The 19,366-nt window shown below is 42.6% G+C and overlaps 1 protein-coding gene across 1 annotated transcript in view; it reads left to right on the forward strand.

Annotated features, from left to right (window-relative positions):
- LOC138432850 (aldehyde oxidase 4-like) overlaps positions 1-19,366 on the forward strand; it is a 66,439-nt gene that overhangs the window by 18,496 nt on the left and 28,577 nt on the right. The window contains exons 7-20 of the mRNA XM_069574481.1: positions 1,188-1,271; positions 2,072-2,152; positions 3,766-3,910; positions 4,158-4,250; positions 6,011-6,162; positions 6,598-6,691; positions 7,818-7,927; positions 10,216-10,400; positions 12,780-12,942; positions 13,539-13,631; positions 14,644-14,813; positions 15,124-15,238; positions 15,674-15,796; positions 18,310-18,406. Of these exons, the coding sequence (XP_069430582.1) occupies positions 1,188-1,271; positions 2,072-2,152; positions 3,766-3,910; positions 4,158-4,250; positions 6,011-6,162; positions 6,598-6,691; positions 7,818-7,927; positions 10,216-10,400; positions 12,780-12,942; positions 13,539-13,631; positions 14,644-14,813; positions 15,124-15,238; positions 15,674-15,796; positions 18,310-18,406 (1,705 nt within the window). The remainder of the gene's footprint in view (positions 1-1,187; positions 1,272-2,071; positions 2,153-3,765; positions 3,911-4,157; positions 4,251-6,010; positions 6,163-6,597; positions 6,692-7,817; positions 7,928-10,215; positions 10,401-12,779; positions 12,943-13,538; positions 13,632-14,643; positions 14,814-15,123; positions 15,239-15,673; positions 15,797-18,309; positions 18,407-19,366) is intronic.

A 19,366-nucleotide genomic window follows, 5' to 3' on the forward strand; every position in this document is an offset into this window, starting at 1 on the left:
CTCTTTGATTCCACGTATGAAGCCAAACCATAGGTCTCCAGACCACCACAGACCCTTAGGCTGTGTCTGCATGTGAAAACGGCAAACAGGAATGATGATTTGTCTGAGACTTGCAGGAACTGACCAGTGAAGTCAGGCCAAAAACACTACTTTGGGTCTACATGAAATGTCCTGAAAATTACGGCAAGATGTTTTGGGGCTTGTGTTCTCCAAATACTTTGGAATAGTTCCAAAAGCATTCAAAGGTTTTTCAGGTTTTTCAGTCTATTTATATTTGTATACAGGACATCTTAAAGGCAGTTTGTCCTCCCAGGACTTAAAAAATACACATGCATCATCTCCTCCCAGAACTTCATTAAAAATTACACATGCATCACTCTTCTGATGAAAAGCCAGCTGTTTGTCTAATTACCACCTTGTGACTATACTCCTTTGACCTCACTTCCAATAGGAAGCCTTAGCTGACTGACCCACCTTCCTCTAACCGCCTTCATCTTCCCCTGAAACTCAAGCAGAACCGTTTATAAAAACCCTAGCAGCAACCCACTCCAGTGTTCTTGCTTGGAGAATCCCAGGGACAGGGGAGCCTGGTGGGCTGCCGTCTATGGGGTCGCACAGAGTCAGACACGATTAAAGCGAGTTAGCAGCAGTAGCAGCAGGAACATAGTTGCACAGTCCCTGCATTTTCCCTGATCCTTCAGTGATGGAATAGCTTATACTCTGTCCCGCCCCATTACAGAGTCCGTGAGCTTCCCTGGTAGCTAAACTGGTAAAGAATCTGCCTAGAATGTAGGAGGCCCCAGTTCAATTCCTGGGTTGGGAAGATCCCCTGGAGAAGGGATAGGCTACCTACTCCAGTATTCTTGGGCTTCCCTGGTGGCTCAGCTGGTAAAGAATCTGCCTGCAATGTGGAAGACCTGGGTTCAATTCCTGGGTTGAGAAGATCCACTGAAGAAAGAAAGAGCTACCCACTCCCATATTCTTTCTGGCCTGGAGAATTCCGTGGACTATAGTCCATAGGTTCACAAAGAGTCAGACGCAACTGAGTGACTTTCGCTTCACTGAGGGCCAGGATGGGTTCTGTTACTTCTTCCATAGCTCCTCTGGGGCCTGGGCACTGCCGGGTGCTCAGGTTGGTGTTTAAAAATCAACCAATGGATTTGTTATAAACTGCATTACTTCCTAAGGCATCAACTGTTTGTCAAATGAAAGGATCAGGAAAATGCTGCATGGATAAAGAAGAGAAGTCTTTCACAAGTGGACAGGAAAAAGTAAGTATCTATTATTCTCCTTAAGTTGGAATTGACTGAAAAATGCCCACATCAATCCAAATTTATTATTCTATTCTTTTCAGTGAATAAAATGTAAAGTTAGTGAATTCAAGGCATAAACAGCCTTGAAAAGCCCCCCAGATTAGCAAGCCCATGACTTTCATGAGGGGCTTCCCAGGTGGCACAGTGGTAAAAGAATCCACCTGCAATTCAGGAAATGTAAGAGATGTGGGTTCAGTCCCTGGGTCAGGAAGATCCCCTGGAGGAGGAAATGGCAACTGACTCCAGTATTCTTGCCTAGAAAATTCCAGACAGAGGAACCTGGTGGGCTACAGTCTATGGGGTCACACAGAGTCGGACAGCACACGTGCATAGACTTTCATGAGGCTAGTCACTACAGAAGACTATTTCCCTTCAGAAGCACTACAAACTTCTGTGCCTTAATCTGGGCTTACCCGCTCTGTCAGCCCCCAATAAGCACTACAAGGGATGAAAGCAGGGACACATCTTCATGCCTATGGCAAGTACACACCTGCCAGTGATACCTGAGACCCAGACAGAAGCTTCAAATCCCGTTCCTGACACCAAAAGAGGAAGCAGGGCCCAGCAGATCTGCCAGGGAAACCATCAGTGTCCTCTGAGGGTGGGAAGAATTCTGCTAGGGCTGCCCTGTGGCTCTGGCGCTTCTATTTTATATACAGAATGTCAGATGCAGGCTCTGACTCTGAAGTTTCACACTGAGAGACTCCTATACATCTCTCAGCATCTCTGAAGTTCCATTTGTGTTTTGTTTTGTTGAGATGTGTACCAAACTGTACAACGAAGATGAATTCCAGCCCTTCGATCCAACCCAGGAACCTATATTCCCTCCTGAACTGATAGTAAGATACTTTACTTTTTGTTGTCTTATAACATGATGTGGTTTAAGCATTTTGCCTTACACTATGGGACTACTGAGTTTTAGATCCTAAAAGTTGGGAGTGTGTCCAACACAATAACCCATTTTTAGAAACATGTTCAGCTCCACTGTGAATAGTATAAAACAGACAGCTTAGGAAAGCGGTGCTGCCAGGACCACAGGGGTGCTTGGGTCTACCCCTCCACTGAAGGTCCTGAGCTCAGAGAGTGTAGGTGACTTAACCAAGATCACACAGCTACACAGTGAGATGCGTCAAAGGCATTTTATAAAACTAGTAAAGTAAAAATCAGATGATACTTATTATAATGGAGTTTCATTATTGCTACTCTTAACCTCTGTGTTCTCAACTCAGTGGGGAGAAAGAGAGAATAACACAAATAGTGTCGTATGCCCATCATTCTATTCCATGGCTCTGTCCTGGAGAGAGCATGAACTGAGGACCATGATTCTACTGGCTTCTCAGAAGGCTTCAGTCCCTGTGTTTCCAACCAGGGTTCATGGCCTCCTTAATCAGTAGAAATCTATCAGAGGCCAGACGAGAAATTCAGGTAAACCTTTACTAGGGCCCCTGCTGCAGCATGGGGGAGTCAAAACACACAACAGGTCCGCTCTCTGCTTGCTTGCTCCCTGAGTTAGGGGGTGAGCTTGTTCCTTATATGGGGTGAAGGTAGGGGTGTGTCCAGGGGTCAACCTGAAGGGATGGCTTAAATGGTTTGCCCACCCCTTAGGTGATGTCGTGTGCAGGGGGGTGTGAGCAGTACCCTGCTTTTTCTCTGGGCTCTTTAAAAGCGGCAGCTGGGTTTTTTGGTCTCTTTGTATTATTTGTTCAGAATTTGCCTCAGTTGCGCATGCACATAGTTGCTTTTGCCCCATACAGTTTCCTTGTATTTTGTTACTCAAGGAGAGATCCAGGTGCAAGCATTAGAGCACTCCAGCAAAAGGTCCCAGGTCCCCGCCTGCCTCACATACACACCCCTCAGAGCATGAGAACCTGGACACACCTCGTATTTAAGGATTATTTGTAGCTGTAGATAAAGATAGATATTTTAAATATATTAGTATATTTGATATGTATTTTAATATTATATATACATACAAAGGTGTAAAAGTATCCACTTATACCTACCAGATGAATGATTTAAGGGATTTTTTCCCCAAGGATAATATTGCTAATAAGCAATTTCTGTCCTACTGAAGAATCTAATCTCCAAAGAATCTAATCTCCAAAGGAGGGGCCCCTGTGAGTCACCATTACGGCAGAATTAGAGCAAGAAGCCTAGCCCTTTAATTCCAGGCTAAGATACCTTCAAGCCGCCATGCTGCCTCCTCTCTGTGTAGTCGCTTCACAAATGTAGAGTCTGCTCTGTTCTATATGCAGCTGTTGATGCACAGACACCCACTATGAGAGTTATTCAGTGGTGCTAATACAGATCTTCTCAATCTAGATAGCCTCAAACAAGGCCACCTTCTCCTGATACCTAGAAGTTAGGTTGTCTCAAAAAGCTAAAATGATCAGCAGGCTACTTAGACACCCAGGGCATTACTTGGAAGTCTATTGGCTTTGCTTCCCTATAGAGAATGGCAGAAGACCCGAACAAAAGAAGGCTGACGTTCCGAGGGAAGAGGACCACCTGGATCACTCCTGTAAACTTGAATGACCTTCTGGAGCTGAAAACCAGGTTCCCTGAAGCCCCCATCATCATGGGGAACACTGCAGTGGGTAGGTGGTCTAGGGACATGTTTTTCTTAGTCTAGATTGGGGATAACTCAAACATTGTCTCTTTTACAACTCTGCATAAATGCAATTCACTTTTATTAGTGAGTGCCTATGATCCTTTAGAATGTTGTGTTGTTTTCTTTTGCAAATGAGTTGCCGTGTAATTTTCACTGTGAATTATCAGCAAGCCACATATATTAGTATCCACTGTCTTTCTTTTCTAATTGCTTTACATGTTTTTCTCCTTAAGGACCGAGTATTAAATTCAGAGATGAATTCCATCCAGTTTTTATATCTCCACTTGGGCTTCAAGAACTATATTTCGTCAATAGCACAGATGATGGTACGTACCTTTTTTTTTTTCACATAAGATGTAACCATTGGCTGCTAGTGGGCTGTTAATCAATTACAAAAACTGGACTAATTTGAGATCTTCATAGAATAGCTGACCTCATTTACTCTTTCAGAAATATTTATTGAGCATCTATGTGAGTCTTCTATGAGCTTTATCAAACTGCCCACCCGGCTGTGTCACCATGGACTACATTGTCATGGAAGCCGTGATGGCAGGAGGATGGCACACAGCTCAGCCAAGTAGAGAGAGAGTGACTGAATAAGAAGACTTAAGACATTATTTGGCCAGTAGGAAAGGTTCTTGCCTGATATTACTCTCTGATTCACAAATTTGCTTGAGGCATATCCTATATATGTGCACACTCATCCAAAAGAGAAAAGATCTGGGCCATAAGATTTGAAAATTTAACTGTAAACAACAACCTTAATTATTTTTACAGTCTTCACAATTTACTAAGGGTTCTCACATCTCTTATTTGTTTTGATCCTCATTACAACCCTGGGAGGTAGACACAGCAGGTAGTCTTGAAATCCCCATTCTCCTAAAGAACATACAGGATCAAAAGGCTTAAGTAACTGCTGAACATCACACACCTGGTCAAGTCAGGACTAGATCCTAAGTCTTCTTACTCCAAGTCAAGTATTCCTTCTTCATCGTGCACCAAATAAGGCTATCTGAGACACGTGTACCGCTGTCTACTACCCAAACTCATCATGTGAATGGATATAAACCATCAGTTCAGTTCAGTCACTCAGTCGTGTCCAACTCTTTGCAACCCCATGAACCACTGCATGCCAGGCCTCCCTGTCCATCACCAGCTCCCAGAGACTACCTAAACCCATGTCCACTGAGTCGGTGATGCCATCCAACCATCTCACCTTCTGTCGTCCCCTTCTCCTCCTGCCTTCAATCTTTCCCAGCATCGGGGTATTTTCAAATGAGTCAGCTCTTCACATCGGGTGGCCAAAGTATTGGAGTTTCAGCTTCAACATCAGTCCTTCCAATGAACACCCAGGACTGATCTCCTTTAGGATGGACTAGTTGGATCTCCTTGCAGTCCAAGGGAGTCTCAAGAGTCTTCTCCAACACCACAGTTCAAAAGCATCAATTTATCAATTCTTCAGCACTTAGCTTCCTTTATAGTCCAACTCTCACATCCATATATGACTACTGGAAAAACCATAGCCTTGACTAGAAGGACCTTTGTTGACAAAGAAATGTCTCTGCTTTTCAATATGCTATCTAGGGTGGTCATAACTTTCCTTTCAAGGAGTAAGTGTCTTTTAATTTCACGGCTGCAGTCACCATCTGCAGTGATTTTCAAGCCCAGAAAAATAAAGTCAGCCACTGTTCCCACTGTTTCACCATCTATTTCCCATGAAGTGATGGGACCAGATGCCATGATCTTCGTTTTCTGAATGTTGAGCTTTAAGCTAACTTTTTCACTCTCCACTTTCACTTTCATCAAGAGACTCTTTAGTTCTTCTTCACTTTCTGCCATAAGGGTGGTGTCATCTATGGTTGAGGTGTCCTAAAATGTAAGGTGGATATAACTGTGCACATGAATGAGAAAAATCTTTTGTACTGAATATTTAAGAATAAAGCAAATTGCCAAAATATCTTTATCTTTGTTTCTGTCCTTCTAAGTTTATATGAAAAGAGAAGATATATTTGAAAGAGTGTTTCCAAGCAGCCCATGCATCTTGTTACCTTCCACTTTAAGTTTAAATTCCATGTCTTACTTTCAGGGGTGACGATAGGCGCAGGATACAGCCTGGCCCAGTTGAATGATGCCTTACATTTTATTGTTTCTGAACAACCAAAGGAGAAGACCAAGACCTACCATGCTCTCCTGAAGCACCTGAGAACACTTGCTGGAGCCCAGATTAGGAACATGGCGGTATGTGCTCTAGTGTCATATGAGATAAGACTGTGTCAGAGCAGCTTTAGAGACGGTTTTGGGACAATGAGATTGTATTGACAGCAGCGCAGCACACATCTGAATTTAGAGTTTCCTCAGGCTCCAGTCTCCTCACTTCGCCATGTTATTGGACACGTGCTAGGGTCAGTTCTGAAAGAGGTTTTTTTCCTCATGGCACATGGAAAAGCAATATTTCCTCAAGCTATAAGTTTGAATTGGCATCAGAGGGGTGGGAATCTTGCACACTGTGTTGTCTGACTATATTTAGCCGCACCCCTTCAAGTTTGCCAGATCTTTCTCTGAAACAAAGAAGAGAATTTTTAAAGCTTACACAAGATCCCTGTATACATAATTCCTTATTTTTCAAATGACTGAGTGTAGCTTTAAAAATGCCATCTTTTCTTTTTAATCTAGACTTTAGGCGGGCATGTGGTGAGCAGGCCTAACTATTCTGACCTGAACCCCATTTTAGCAGCAGGAAATGCTACCATCAATCTGATATCTAAAGGTAAGAGACCAAGCTTTAGGCATTTGATTTTATAATTATCACATCAGTTACGTAGCTTCTTTGCAAGCTATGAGCAAGGAACCAGATATATCTCACTTAGACTCACCAAATATATCTGGTTGTATCTACATTACCTCAAACATAAGGATGAAATGAGATCAATCACCTTGTTTTCCATATGTTCTATATCTTGTAGATCACATAAGTTACTGCACCCGACAGTTTTTCTGAACTAGTTGGCTGTATTTATGCATAGTCCAAATTGTGCTATCAAGGCAGATAAAGAAAAACTTAATGAGGAGAATATATGTGATTTTAAAGTTTTATGGCATATTTTATTTCACAGTTTCATAAAGGTGAAATTTTTACTTATAGCACTTTTCATTTTAAACAAAATTAAATTTGTGGGGCATATTACTCATTACTTCTCTCTTTAGTCACAGATAGCTTAAACTTTGCCAAGGGAAAATGATTTAAACTTAAAGAAATAAAAATAAAGACAAACGTGTGTTATTCACAGGTCTATTGATATAAAATACCTTCTCTTTTGTTAAAATCAGATTTTTAAAACTGTGGTGGAGCAAAAGAGAGAGTATGGTAAACTGTTTAAGGGGGAAAAAGTATATATCAGGCATCCCACCCCTACCATTCATCCCATCTCTATCTCTTTGGACAGGCCGTCTATCCTTTCTTGACTCAGGGCCTCGTTTTCCCATCTATGAAATACGCTGTAACCAGTGTACCCTTCACCCATTTGTGAACCTCCTTTGTACTAGGTCCTACTCTTTGCGACCCCGACTGAGTGACTTCACTTTCACTTTGTACTAGGTAGTTTCCAAATAGCTTTAAAGTCCTTCAAAGCCCAGATGTTGTGAGGGGTGTATAATGGGCAATAAGAACAAGAAAGGACATGTTAGTGTACTGGGTCCAACCCTGCCATTATGCATGAGAAACCAGAAGCCCGAGGTTCCAGGACCTGCCTCAGCCAACCTAGCCTGGGAGCTGGACGAAGAACCCACATCCCTGGCTTCCAGATGCGCTCTCTCTGTCCACCAGTGCGTCACATCTGTCCCTTTGGGCATGCTCTCCAATTTGATAACTTCATCCCAATCATTTTCTCTAACAGAAGGAAAACGGCAGATTCCTTTAGATGGCCGTTTCCTTGAGAAGTCACCTGAAGCCAACCTCAAGTCAGAAGAGACTGTGTTATCTGTGTATATTCCGCACTCTACCCAGGTAAGGGCTCCCTGACCCACTGCCCACCCCAGGGAAGCCCAGCTTCGCCCTGAGCAGAGGGCCACATGTGGGCTTCCAAGGGAGAGGTGTCCTCTCCTTTCCAACCAGCTGTTGCAGGGCGCCTTTGGGGCTGCTCACAGGAGGGGTGCTTTCCCAGGTGACCATCGGATTTGCTTTCTTATCAGAGCTACAGTATGAACTCAGAGGCCCTGTGTTCTTTGCCTTCTGTCAGTCCTTTCCTCCATAAAAGATAAAGTAGAAAATATATATAACTGTGTCAGTATAAAGATAAATATGATCCAGGCTGCCTTCAGTGTTATATATTCATTATCATTATATTCATTTTTCCTTTTGATTTTAAAAGAAATGAAAATATTTCCATGAGCCTTACCTCTCTGCCTGCAGGGAACATTCGCCCTGTAAAAAGGAGAGCCCTTTGTGTGAAGAGTTGAATTGGGAGTTTCAGACAAAGATGCAACTTAGCCAAGATTAAGTAAAACTATATAGTCTGTTGAATACAGCAAGTTTCTGGCAAACTGAAAGTTCATTACCATAAATGTACTACCAAGTCAACCAGATATTTATTAACCAGATATTTTAAGTACAATTTTCGATTTATTGACTACCTACTACTTTACGTGCCTGGCGCAGTGCTAAACTCCAAAGACTACAAGACACAGCGTTCAGTCTTTAAAGGTCTCTACATCTATGAGGAAGGGCTTGAAATAGGAAAAGACTAATCTCAGACAGGAAATGAGTGGACAGAGAATTGAGGTAGTTCTGGTGATGGGGAGAGCCCTGCCCTGGTAGTGTTAACCAAGAAGGAAGGCAGTTGAGATCAGCATAGATCAGTGTAGAGAAAGGGGTGGTCTTTCCAGGATTTTCATTCAATTTAAAATATTTTTTTAGTTTTGTACTGGCGTATAACCAATTAACAATGTTATGATAGTTTCAGGTGAACAGTAAAGGGACTTAGCCATACGTAAACATATATCCATTCTCCCCCAAATTCCCCTCCCATCCAGGCTGCCACATAATTGTTCAATTTTTTTTTTTTATTTTATAAAAGAAATAGTCAAAGAGTTAATAGTCTCACGGGGATGGGGGCTGGGGGGCATGGCAGACTGAAGGCCAGATGGCCGGGCAGGTTGTGTGGAGCAACCTGTGAGATGAGTCTGGAAGGGAGGTTGGGGCTCCGTCACCAAGCATATCTATTGCTCTATTAAGGAGTCTGTATGGGTCCTAGCAAACAGCCACCTCGGAAGGCTTTAAAGAAGATCCAATCTTAATGAAAGTAACTTTTTAGAAATACTGATCACCGGAAAGAGAGAGGATAAGTTGGTTGGAGGATAGCCTAAAAGCCGAATGGCCATTTAGGAGGCTAATGCAGTAGTTCAGGCAAGGGAAGGTGATGAGGGATGAGAGGCAAGTCCCCACCAGTCAGTGCGGTACAGCAGGAACAACCAGTGTCTCCCAAACACTTCTTTATCACCTTGCTTTCTAGATCAAAAATGCTTGCTCCTTGTCAGGCTCAATGATGGTAGGGTCTAATCTCTCCCCTGCCCCCTACCAAGACGCTGGCCACGCAAAGAGGCTTTCACACTTTGTGGCTCCAATGTTTCAAGCTAGTAATGAAACTCAACCTAGAATGACAGATTTAAACTTGGCAAGCACTTTGGAGACCATTTGTCCTGTGGTTTCCAAGGTTTTTTCTACAGTAGAATACTTTATCCAAATGAGATTTACATAGAACACCAAACTAACACTGCTACAGGTGGAAGTGAGGAAGTTCATTGTGAGAGGCACCCCACCTCCTCATCTTCCGCTCAACCCTCTCAGCAGTCACCAAGGTGCCATCTGATCAAATTAAACCTTACTGTTTTAAAGAAAATTAAAACTGGAACAGTTTAAGTCCCCTGCCCAAGGCCACACATGGATTCACAGTGGAGGGTAGATGAATATAGACCCCAGAGCCGGCACTGCCACTTCCTGTGTGACCTTGTGCAGGTGACTGAGCCTCTCAGTTTCCTCATCAGGAAACTGGACACGAGCAGAGTTGTTATGAGGATTAAATATTAACACATAACATAATACATAATGTAATATATAATGTAATACATAACAATAGATACAAAGCACATGGGCAGTATATACTCCACAGTCAGCTCTATACCCCAAAACCACGCCTGTGTGAGAACTTAGATCTTTTTCATTATCAATACCAATGTCATTGTTGCTATACATCAGACAGTGAAGGTAAGCACTACACATTGTTTTTCTGTTTCTAGTGGCACTTTGTGTCAGGACTCCGGATAGCCCAGCGTCAGGAGAACGCCTTTGCCATTGTCAATGCTGGGATGAGTGTGAAGTTTGAGGATGGCACAGACACCATCAAGGAACTTCAGATGTTTTACGGAAGTGTTGGCCCCACTGTTGTCTCTGCAAGCAAAACCTGCCAGCAGCTCATTGGGAGGTATGTCATAACACATCTGAAACATGAAACCCAGGCCTTGCCATTTTAAAATTTTAATGAAAATAGCACTTGGAAAATTTTTCTGATTATAATACACATATGTATATATATATATATATACATGCATATAATGTGTTGAAAATTTAATCACTGCAGAAAAGTACAAAGAAAATAAAAATCACCCAAAAACCAACCATCTTCAAGATACAACGATTCTTTTGTTGTAGTTTCTATAATAATAATTCACAAATTAAGATAATCTAAGTAGATAGTATCTCCAAAATTCCACTTCGAATTAACCTGAAAAATAAGTAAATGTTTCTAATACTGTGTCCTAAGACAACTGAAAATGTCCTTAAAGAGATTAAAGAAGATGAAATAGTCCAAAAGGTGAATTGGCCTTCCTCCTGTCATTTGCATTATTTCTAGCATTTGGACAGCAAGTTTTTGAAGTTCTTTCTAACCAGTTATTTTACAGTAATTTTCATCCACCCATCATGTTTATTGTCAACAATTAGAACTTAATGCACAATGGCACCCCACTCCAGTACTCCTGCCTGGGAAATCCCATGGACGGAGGAGCCTGGAAGGCTGCAGTCCATGGGGTCGCTAAGAGTCAGACACGACTGAGCGACTTCACTTTCACTTTTCACTTTCATGCATTGGAGAAGGAAATGGCAACCCACTCCAGTGTTCTTGCCTGGAGAATCCCAGGGACGGGGGACCCTGGTGGGCTGCCGTCTATGGGGTTGCACAGAGTCGGACACGACTGAAGCAACTTAGCAGCAACAGCAGCAGCGGCAGAACTTAATGCAAGTTTTTTCTGATACTGAAATAACTAAAATAAGTGTTCTCAAAACACTTATATAGTAACTTTCAGTCATGAAAAATGTTGGAAGTATCATCAATAATTCAGTCATTTACTAGTCTTTAGTCAGGAAGATCCTCTAGAAGAGGAAATGGCAACCCACTCCAGTATTCTTGCCTGGAAAATTCCATGGACAGAGGAGCTTGTGGGCTACAGTCCATGGCGTCACAAAGAGTCAAACACAATTGAGCAACTGAGCATGCATGCACCTGTGCCGGTGTGGTGCAGTTGTTGGGGACACGGCCATGAACAAAACAAAGTCCCAGATCATGGGAAGCTTGATTTGAGTGCTTTTTTCATCCAAGCTATTTGAGGTAAATCAACATTCCAGGCCATGACATTAAAAATAATAAAAACAATCTGATTGAAAAATAAGCAGAGGATTTGAATGGACATTTTTCCAAAGAAGACATACAGGTGGCCAACAAGCGTATGAAAAGATACTCAACATCACTAATCACAATGCAAGTCAAAACCACCGTGAGCTATCATCTCACATGTTAGAATGAGTATTATATGAAAGACAAGAAATAACATGAGTGGAGAATGGGAAGCCCTTATGCACTGTTGGTGGGAATACAAATTGGTGCAGCCACTGTAGAAAACAGTATAGAGGTTCCTCAGAAAGTTAAAAATAGGACTACCATATGATCCTACAGAGAAGATGGAAACATCTACTTAAAAGGCATAGGCAATTCCATGTGGCTTGCAGCATTATTTACAATAGCCGAGATAATGGCAGCAACCTAAGTGGTCAATGATGATCAATGTATAAAGGATCAATGTATATATGAACATTATTCCATTATAATAAAAGAAGGGAACTTGCCATCTGTGGCAACATAGATGGATTTTGAGGGCATTATGCTAAGTATGATGCAGAGAAAAACGAATACTGTACAATCTTACATGTGGAATCTAAAACAAAGCAAAAACTGAGCTTGTAGATACACAGAACAGTTTGGTGGCTGCATAGATGTGGTGGGGTGGAGGATGGAGTGCAAAATGGATGGAGGGGGTTAAAAAAGTACACATTCCTAGTTATAAAATAAATGTCATTGGGATGTGATGTATAGCATGGTAACTATATATAATAATACTATATTGTATATTTGAAAATTGCTAAAAACAAAACTAGATCTTAAATGTTCTTATCCCAAGAAAAAAATTAGTAACAACGTATGGTGACGAATATTAACTAGACTTATTGTGGTGATAATTTCACAATACATACATCAAATCATTACATTGTACCCCTGAAACTAACATAATGTCATGTCAATTACACCTCAATTAAAAATTAAAAATTTTTCAATAATATTTTTGAAAGGACTCTGTAAGAAAATTTGGGAGCCACTGCCTCGGATTCTAAAGAAAGCTAGTGAGGGATTTGAGAGTATTTTGTGTAGACTTCGAAGACGGATACACACTGCTCTCCATCTTTTTGTACTCTGCTGGATTAGTGTTTGTCTCTGCCTCTTCTGTGAAATGTTCACACTCTTTCCTGCTAGGCAGTGGAATGACCAGATGCTGAGTGATGCTTGCCGATTGGTCCTGGATGAGATTTACATCCCTCCAGACGCTGAAGGTGGCATGGTAGAGTATAGGCGAACCCTCATCATCAGCTTACTCTTCAAATTCTACCTCAAAGTGAGGCGAGGGCTGAATAAAATGGTAAGGACTACTTCTCTGGGTCTCTGGGCCCCTTGGCCTTCTGGACATGAGCCTGCACATGAAGGGCCTCCACAGCCTGGTTTTAATAATACACAGAGGGTGTCGAGGGTGGAGCCTTCAGGTGGCGCTTCCCCGCCTCCAGCAGCTTCCTCCTGGCCCTTTTAGTTTCTCTCCTTCCCTCGCTCTCCTTCACTCCTGAGCTGAGAAGGGGAGGGATGACCTTGTTATTCCATTTGCTTTATAATTTGTATGACAGATGTTAATATGCAGTGTCAAGTTGATTTATAGTAGTGAAGAACCTTCAGTGAGTAAACTATGATCTTTTCCTTAAAATAAGACCTATTTTAATATTTTAAAAATATGAATAAGACAAAAAGGAAGAGAAAATCATCTATAATGCCATTATTAGTATTTTATTATGTACTTCTTCTTCAAACAAATGTGCTAGCCCAGGGAATTCAAAGCTCAGGGCTCTCTCCCAGCAGAACTGGTATCTGATATCTGAAAGAATAAATATGATAACCTATTTCTGACATGTGTTTTTCCAAGCTAGTCACTCAGAATGTAAGTTAAATGTGAAATAATCTTCTTTTCAGGACTCCCACAAGTTTCCTGATATCCCAGAAAAGTTCGTGAGTGCTCTAGAAGATTTCCCTATAGAAACACCCCAAGGAATTCAGATGTTCCAGGTTGGTGGCTGGGGTTTTTTGCTTTTTAATATGTCTGTGATGTAAGTGTATGCCATTATGCATATATCTTCTTTCTTTTCAATAACTTACTTTTATTACTTGTACAGACAAAGTCTGCTAAAGCCAGTTGATGTTACCCATTGTCACCCATGCGTGGCTTTCTTGGTTTAGCTTCTATGCTTTTACTAAAGGCTACACAAAGAGTTAGATTCTGTATCTCCTTTCCTTACTATTTTCAGTTTTGCTGCTTAAAATTTCCTCCCTTTCTTGGCCAATGTCTGTCCTTTCTTTAAAATCTGACTTAACACTTACTGCTTCACTCAGTCCTGTCCAAGTCTTTGTGACCCCATGGACTATAGAGTCCATGGAATTCTCTAGGCCAGAGTACTGGAGTGGGTAGCCTTTCCCTTCTCCAGAGGATCTTCCCAACCCAGGGATCAAACCCAGGTCTCCTGCATTGCAGGTGGATTCTTTATCAGCTGAGCCACACGGGAAGCCCAAGAATACTGGAGTGGGTAGCCTATCCCTTTTCCAGAGGATCTTCCCATCCCAGGAATCGAACTGGGGTCTCCTGCACTGCAGACAAATTCTTTACCAACTGAGTTACAAGGGAAGCCCCTGCTTTCTTGTAATCACCCTAAATCTCCCAGAAACTTGTGTATATTTCTTGCACCAAATTAGTTGATGTCAACTGTTCTTTATTGCTATACAAAGTTGATCACATTATGTTAATGTGTTACTATGTATTCTGATACTTCAACAAGGTTGTAGAGTCTTTGAGGGCAAATAAAATAAAGTCTTCCTTTCTTGGGGTGAGGGAGTGGTTGTAATCAGAACTTATCCTTTACAATATGGATCTTTATTAATGTTGACTCACAGATATGGATACCCAATTGCCTGTAGTTTTTTTTTTTTTTTTTTTTTACTTTGGGGTAAGCCAAGATATATCAGACCCAAGTTTCAATGTTTGAGGACGTCTGTCAATAAAATAACTTGCTTTGTTCGTGAACAGTGCGTGGATCCCTACCAACCCCTACAAGATCCGGTTGGCCACCCAGTCATGCACCAGTCAGCCATTAAACACACCACAGGGGAAGCTGTGTTTGTTGATGACATGCCCCCCATCTCCCAAGAACTCTTCCTGGCTGTAGTCACCAGCACCAGAGCTCATGCAAAGATCATGTAAGAAAATAAAACATCCCTATATGTTACTGGAATGCATTCACAATTTCATATTAGAATTGAGAATTTATTATATATTTGGGTCAATTAAGAATAATTTCCTCTTCTGGATGGGAATCAGTCATTTTTTAAATATAGTTAAGAAAAAAAAAATCTATGGCCAAAAGTAACTGCGGGCACTTTCCACATGGAATACTGCCCATGACTTGTTATGAGGCCACCAATTTTTCCTGGTGTTTGAGGAATCACTTATATTACCCTGAGCTTACCTCTGTAACTTCAGTGTATGCTTTCAAATTTTCCTTCCTAGATTAATTGATACTTCAGCAGCCCTGGCCCTTCCTGGTGTTGTTGATGTGATAACAGCAGAGGATGTTCCAGGAGAAAATAACTACCAGGGAGAGATTTTCTACGCACAAAATGAGGTGTGTGATTTGTGCGCCGCTTCTCATTCAAATGTTTTGCTGGAAATGCCAAAACGATGATGGGTCACGGGTCCATGTTCACATCACAAAGACCTGCAGGGAACCAGTGACTCCCCCTCAAATTCTCTCTTGAATGGTGGACCCTTTTGAGATTCTGTTAAAAGCCATAAGCCTTCTCAGGGAAGGCTTCGAAAAAAAACCATCAAGTGGTACAGGCAGTACAGAACATAGGACCTTAAAGGAACCAACATTATTTCAGGACAACTGGATTACTGGCTGTGATATGGGAGTGGGAAGGAGTGTGGCTGAAGACAGTCACAGGCCAGGTCCTCAAATTCTGCCTCCAGCATATGTATCCCCTGAACCCCACTCAAGTTACTGCTTTAGATTTGTTCTCATAGGTTGAAAATAATACAACATGTGGCTTTTCGGCAGGTAATTTGCGTGGGTCAGATCGTCTGCACTGTGGCTGCTGATACCTATGCTCATGCAAAAGAGGCTGCTAAAAAGGTGAAGATTGTTTATGAAGACCTAGAGCCCAGGATTATAACAATAGAGGTACGCAGGCCATTCCATGTCTTCTAGAATGACTAGGGTGGTATAATTTTGACAGAATTCAACCCATGGGGTCACAAAACAATATAGGGCTCACCTATACTGGGTTTAGAGTTGTGCATAGTTTTAGAGAGAAGGCTCCAGCAATCTGCACCTCGAAACATAATACTGAGAATTTTCCTGCCTGGAGCTCCCTCCCTTCTTGGGTCCATTTCTCCTCCCTTGATCTCTTGCTAAGGCATGGCCACAGAATATAGATAAGGGATACCAGGGGGATGTTCTATGACCTCACATGCAAAACTAGTCAGTACGGAAATCCAGAGCGTGTGAAGCTCACAACAGTTGTAACATTCACTAAATTACAGCTTGGGTCCTCTGTCTCCCTGCCCACTTCCTGCTTAAACACAAGCCTTGGAGATGGCACTCTGACTCACAGTCTGACTCTGTTGTCTAGTGGGACCTTAATAGCAATGAAAGCTTTGACAAGTTGTTTCAACTCCTCATACCTCAGTTTCCTCGACTGTAAAATGGGAACCATGAAAGTACCTACACCAAAAGGTCACTGTGAGGTTTAAATAGAATTCAAATGCCTGGAACAGCACTTGGGACATGGGATCCATTCAATAAATGTTAGCTGTCATTTGTTTTAGCTGTTTTTGTTAATGAGGACAAGAACATATTATCAGTGCTTTATAACCCCAGTACCTAGTGGAGCACTAAACCTATAGTAGGTGCTCAATAAATATGTGTAATGGAAGGATGGATGAGTCCATAGGCAATGTGAATCCCAGCCAATGGGATGCAGTCTTCATCATTTTCTGTGATTCCCTTATATTCTTCCCAATGGTTACCGAGGTCAAGTATTTCCCAATTATCCTCTGAATGCCTCTTAATTCTGTCCCTTTCTTTCTATTCTCATTTTGTCTCCCATCTCATGGTTTGGCCAGATCCTCATCACCTGTTGTCAGCTTAATTATCATAACTGCTTTAAAAGGAGTTTTGTACTCTGTTTCAACCTATCTGTCCATCACATTAACTTTCTAAGCCTCAAAGTTCATCAGATCCCTTCTTCCACACAGCAGCATCCCCTTAGATGAGGTTCCTAGTATAGCACTCAGGATCTTTTTGCCGGGATGGTGGGTGCTCTTTGGGTCTTCACCGCTGTGCACAAGCTTTCTCTGGTTGTGGGGAACAGGGGCTGCCCTCCCTGCAGAGCACAGGCTCTAGGGCATGTGGGCTCAGTAGCTGCAGTGCCTGGGCTCAGTCACTGCGGCGTGTGGGCTCAGTAGCTGTTGTGCCTGGGCTCAGTCACTGCGGCGTGTGGGCTCAGTAGCTGCGGTGCCTGGGCCCAGTCTCTGTGGCGTGTGGGCTCAGTAGCTGCGGTGCCTGGGCCCAGTCACTGCGGCTTGTGGGCTCAGTAGCTGCGGTGCCTGGGCCCAGTCACTGCGGCGTGTGGGCTCAGTAGCTGCGGTGCCTGGGCCCAGTCACTGCGGCGTGTGGGCTCAGTAGCTGCGGTGCCTGGGCCCAGTCACTGCGGCGTGTGGGCTCAGTAGCTGCGGTGCCTGGGCCCAGTCACTGCGGCGTGTGGGCTCAGTAGCTGCGGTGCCTGGGCCCAGTCACTGCGGCGTGTGGGCTCAGTAGCTGCGGTGCCTGGGCCCAGTCACTGTGGCGTGTGGGCTCAGTAGCTGCGGTGCCTGGGCTCAGTCACTGCGGCATGTGGGCTCAGTAACTGCGGTGCCTGGGTCCAGTCACTGCGGCATGTGGGCTCAGTAGCTATGGTGCATGGGCTCAGTTGCCCTGTGGCTTGTGGAATCTGCCTAGATCAGGGATTGAATCCTTGTCCCCTGCATTGGCAGGCAGTCTCCCAACCACTGGACCACCAGGTTAAGTCCTCAGGATCTTTCTTAATCCAACCTCAAGGCACTTTTCAGCCCAACCTACTATTTCTTGATAGAAAATCTCCACCCTTCCAGTTGCTTGTTCTCATTTTGGCCCCTCAGCTTGGTTTCAACTTCAAACTATTGCTTTATGAGGCACTTTTGACTGTAAATTATTCTCCCTCTCTTCTCTAGCTGTCCTAATCCCATTCAGTTCAGCACCTAACTTTCATCACCTACAAAGGGTCACCCTGAGCATTCCTGGCACCACCAACCTCCTCCTCTTGTCCTCTCTTTACTCTGTTATTTGCCCCCCTCACCACAAAGTTGGCACCTTAACACCAAACTGCATTAGGCCCTCATTCAGCTGTCTAGGGTAGGGCCATATTGTATATATCTATTCTTGTCTCCCCCTCAGCTCTTCCTCAGAGCCCTGAACAAAACTAAAGCAATACCAATGCCTGTAATCCATTTCAACCCAACATCAGTTGTCTCTCCTTACTGCTTGGATTGTCTTGGTGTGTGAAGATCTGATTGAGCAGGAGCTTGGGGTTTTGATGGTAGGTGGACGGCTTATTAGAATACTTTTAAAAAAAGCACCTTTTTCTTGTTTGTTTTGTTTTGTTATTTCCCCTGCAGCAAGCCCTAGAGCACAATTCATTTCTTTCTGCTGAGAAAAAAATTGAGCAAGGAGATGTAGAGCAAGCCTTTAAAAATGTTGACCAAATCATTGAAGGTAAGTGACCTTGAGCCAAAAAGGTAAAGCCTCTGCAGTTGAAGACTTAATTCAGTCATCTGGCTTGAGAAATACTAGAGCTCTCAGGCAGAGCTTCTCAACCCTAGTGTGATTTTTGAATCACAATTTTAAATGCACAAATAATAAATTTACTAAGCTTGATGAAATTTTACATATGTATAAGTCTATGGATGGGATGGTTAGATAACATCACCAACTCAGTGGACATGAGTCTGAGCAAATTTAGGGAGATAGTGAAGGACAGGGAAGCCTGGCGTGCTGCAGTCCATGGGGTCGCAAAGAATGGGACACAACTTAGCAACCAAATAAGAACAACAATAGGCTTATGTAAATACTACCCACACCAAGATATAGAAATTTCCAGCACCCTGAAAGCTTCCTTGTGCCCCTTCTCAGTTAGTAAACCTCCCAAAGATTTTTGTTTTAATTTTACTTATTTGGCTGTGCTGAGTCTTTGTTGCTGCCCAAGGGCTTTCTCTAGCTGGAGTGCGCAGGCTTCTCTTATTGAAGAGCATGGGTTCTAGGGCTCTCAGCCCTCAGTAGTTGTGGTGTATGGGCTTAGTTGCCCCTCAGCACATGGAACCTTCCCAAACCAGGGATCAAACCAATGCTGCCTGAATTGGCAGGTAGATTCTTAACCACTGGACCACCAAGAAAATCCTCAAAGATTTTATTCTAACCTTTACCACTGTAGATTAGTTTTACCTCTTTTGAACTTCATATAAATGGAACCTTACAGTATAACTTCTTTTGTGCCTACTTCTTTTATTCAATATTATATATGGAGGGCTCATCCATGTTGTTGCGTAGATGCATAATTCTTTTTCATTATTCAGGAGTATCTCATGGTATGAATGTTTATATATCCATTATATCTGTAATTATACCCATAATTTATTTATCTATTCTACTATTGATATGCATTTGAGTTTTTTCAAC

This window comes from Ovis canadensis, chromosome 2 (assembly GCF_042477335.2).
Source record: "Ovis canadensis isolate MfBH-ARS-UI-01 breed Bighorn chromosome 2, ARS-UI_OviCan_v2, whole genome shotgun sequence".
Taxonomy (NCBI): Eukaryota; Metazoa; Chordata; class Mammalia; order Artiodactyla; family Bovidae; genus Ovis; species Ovis canadensis.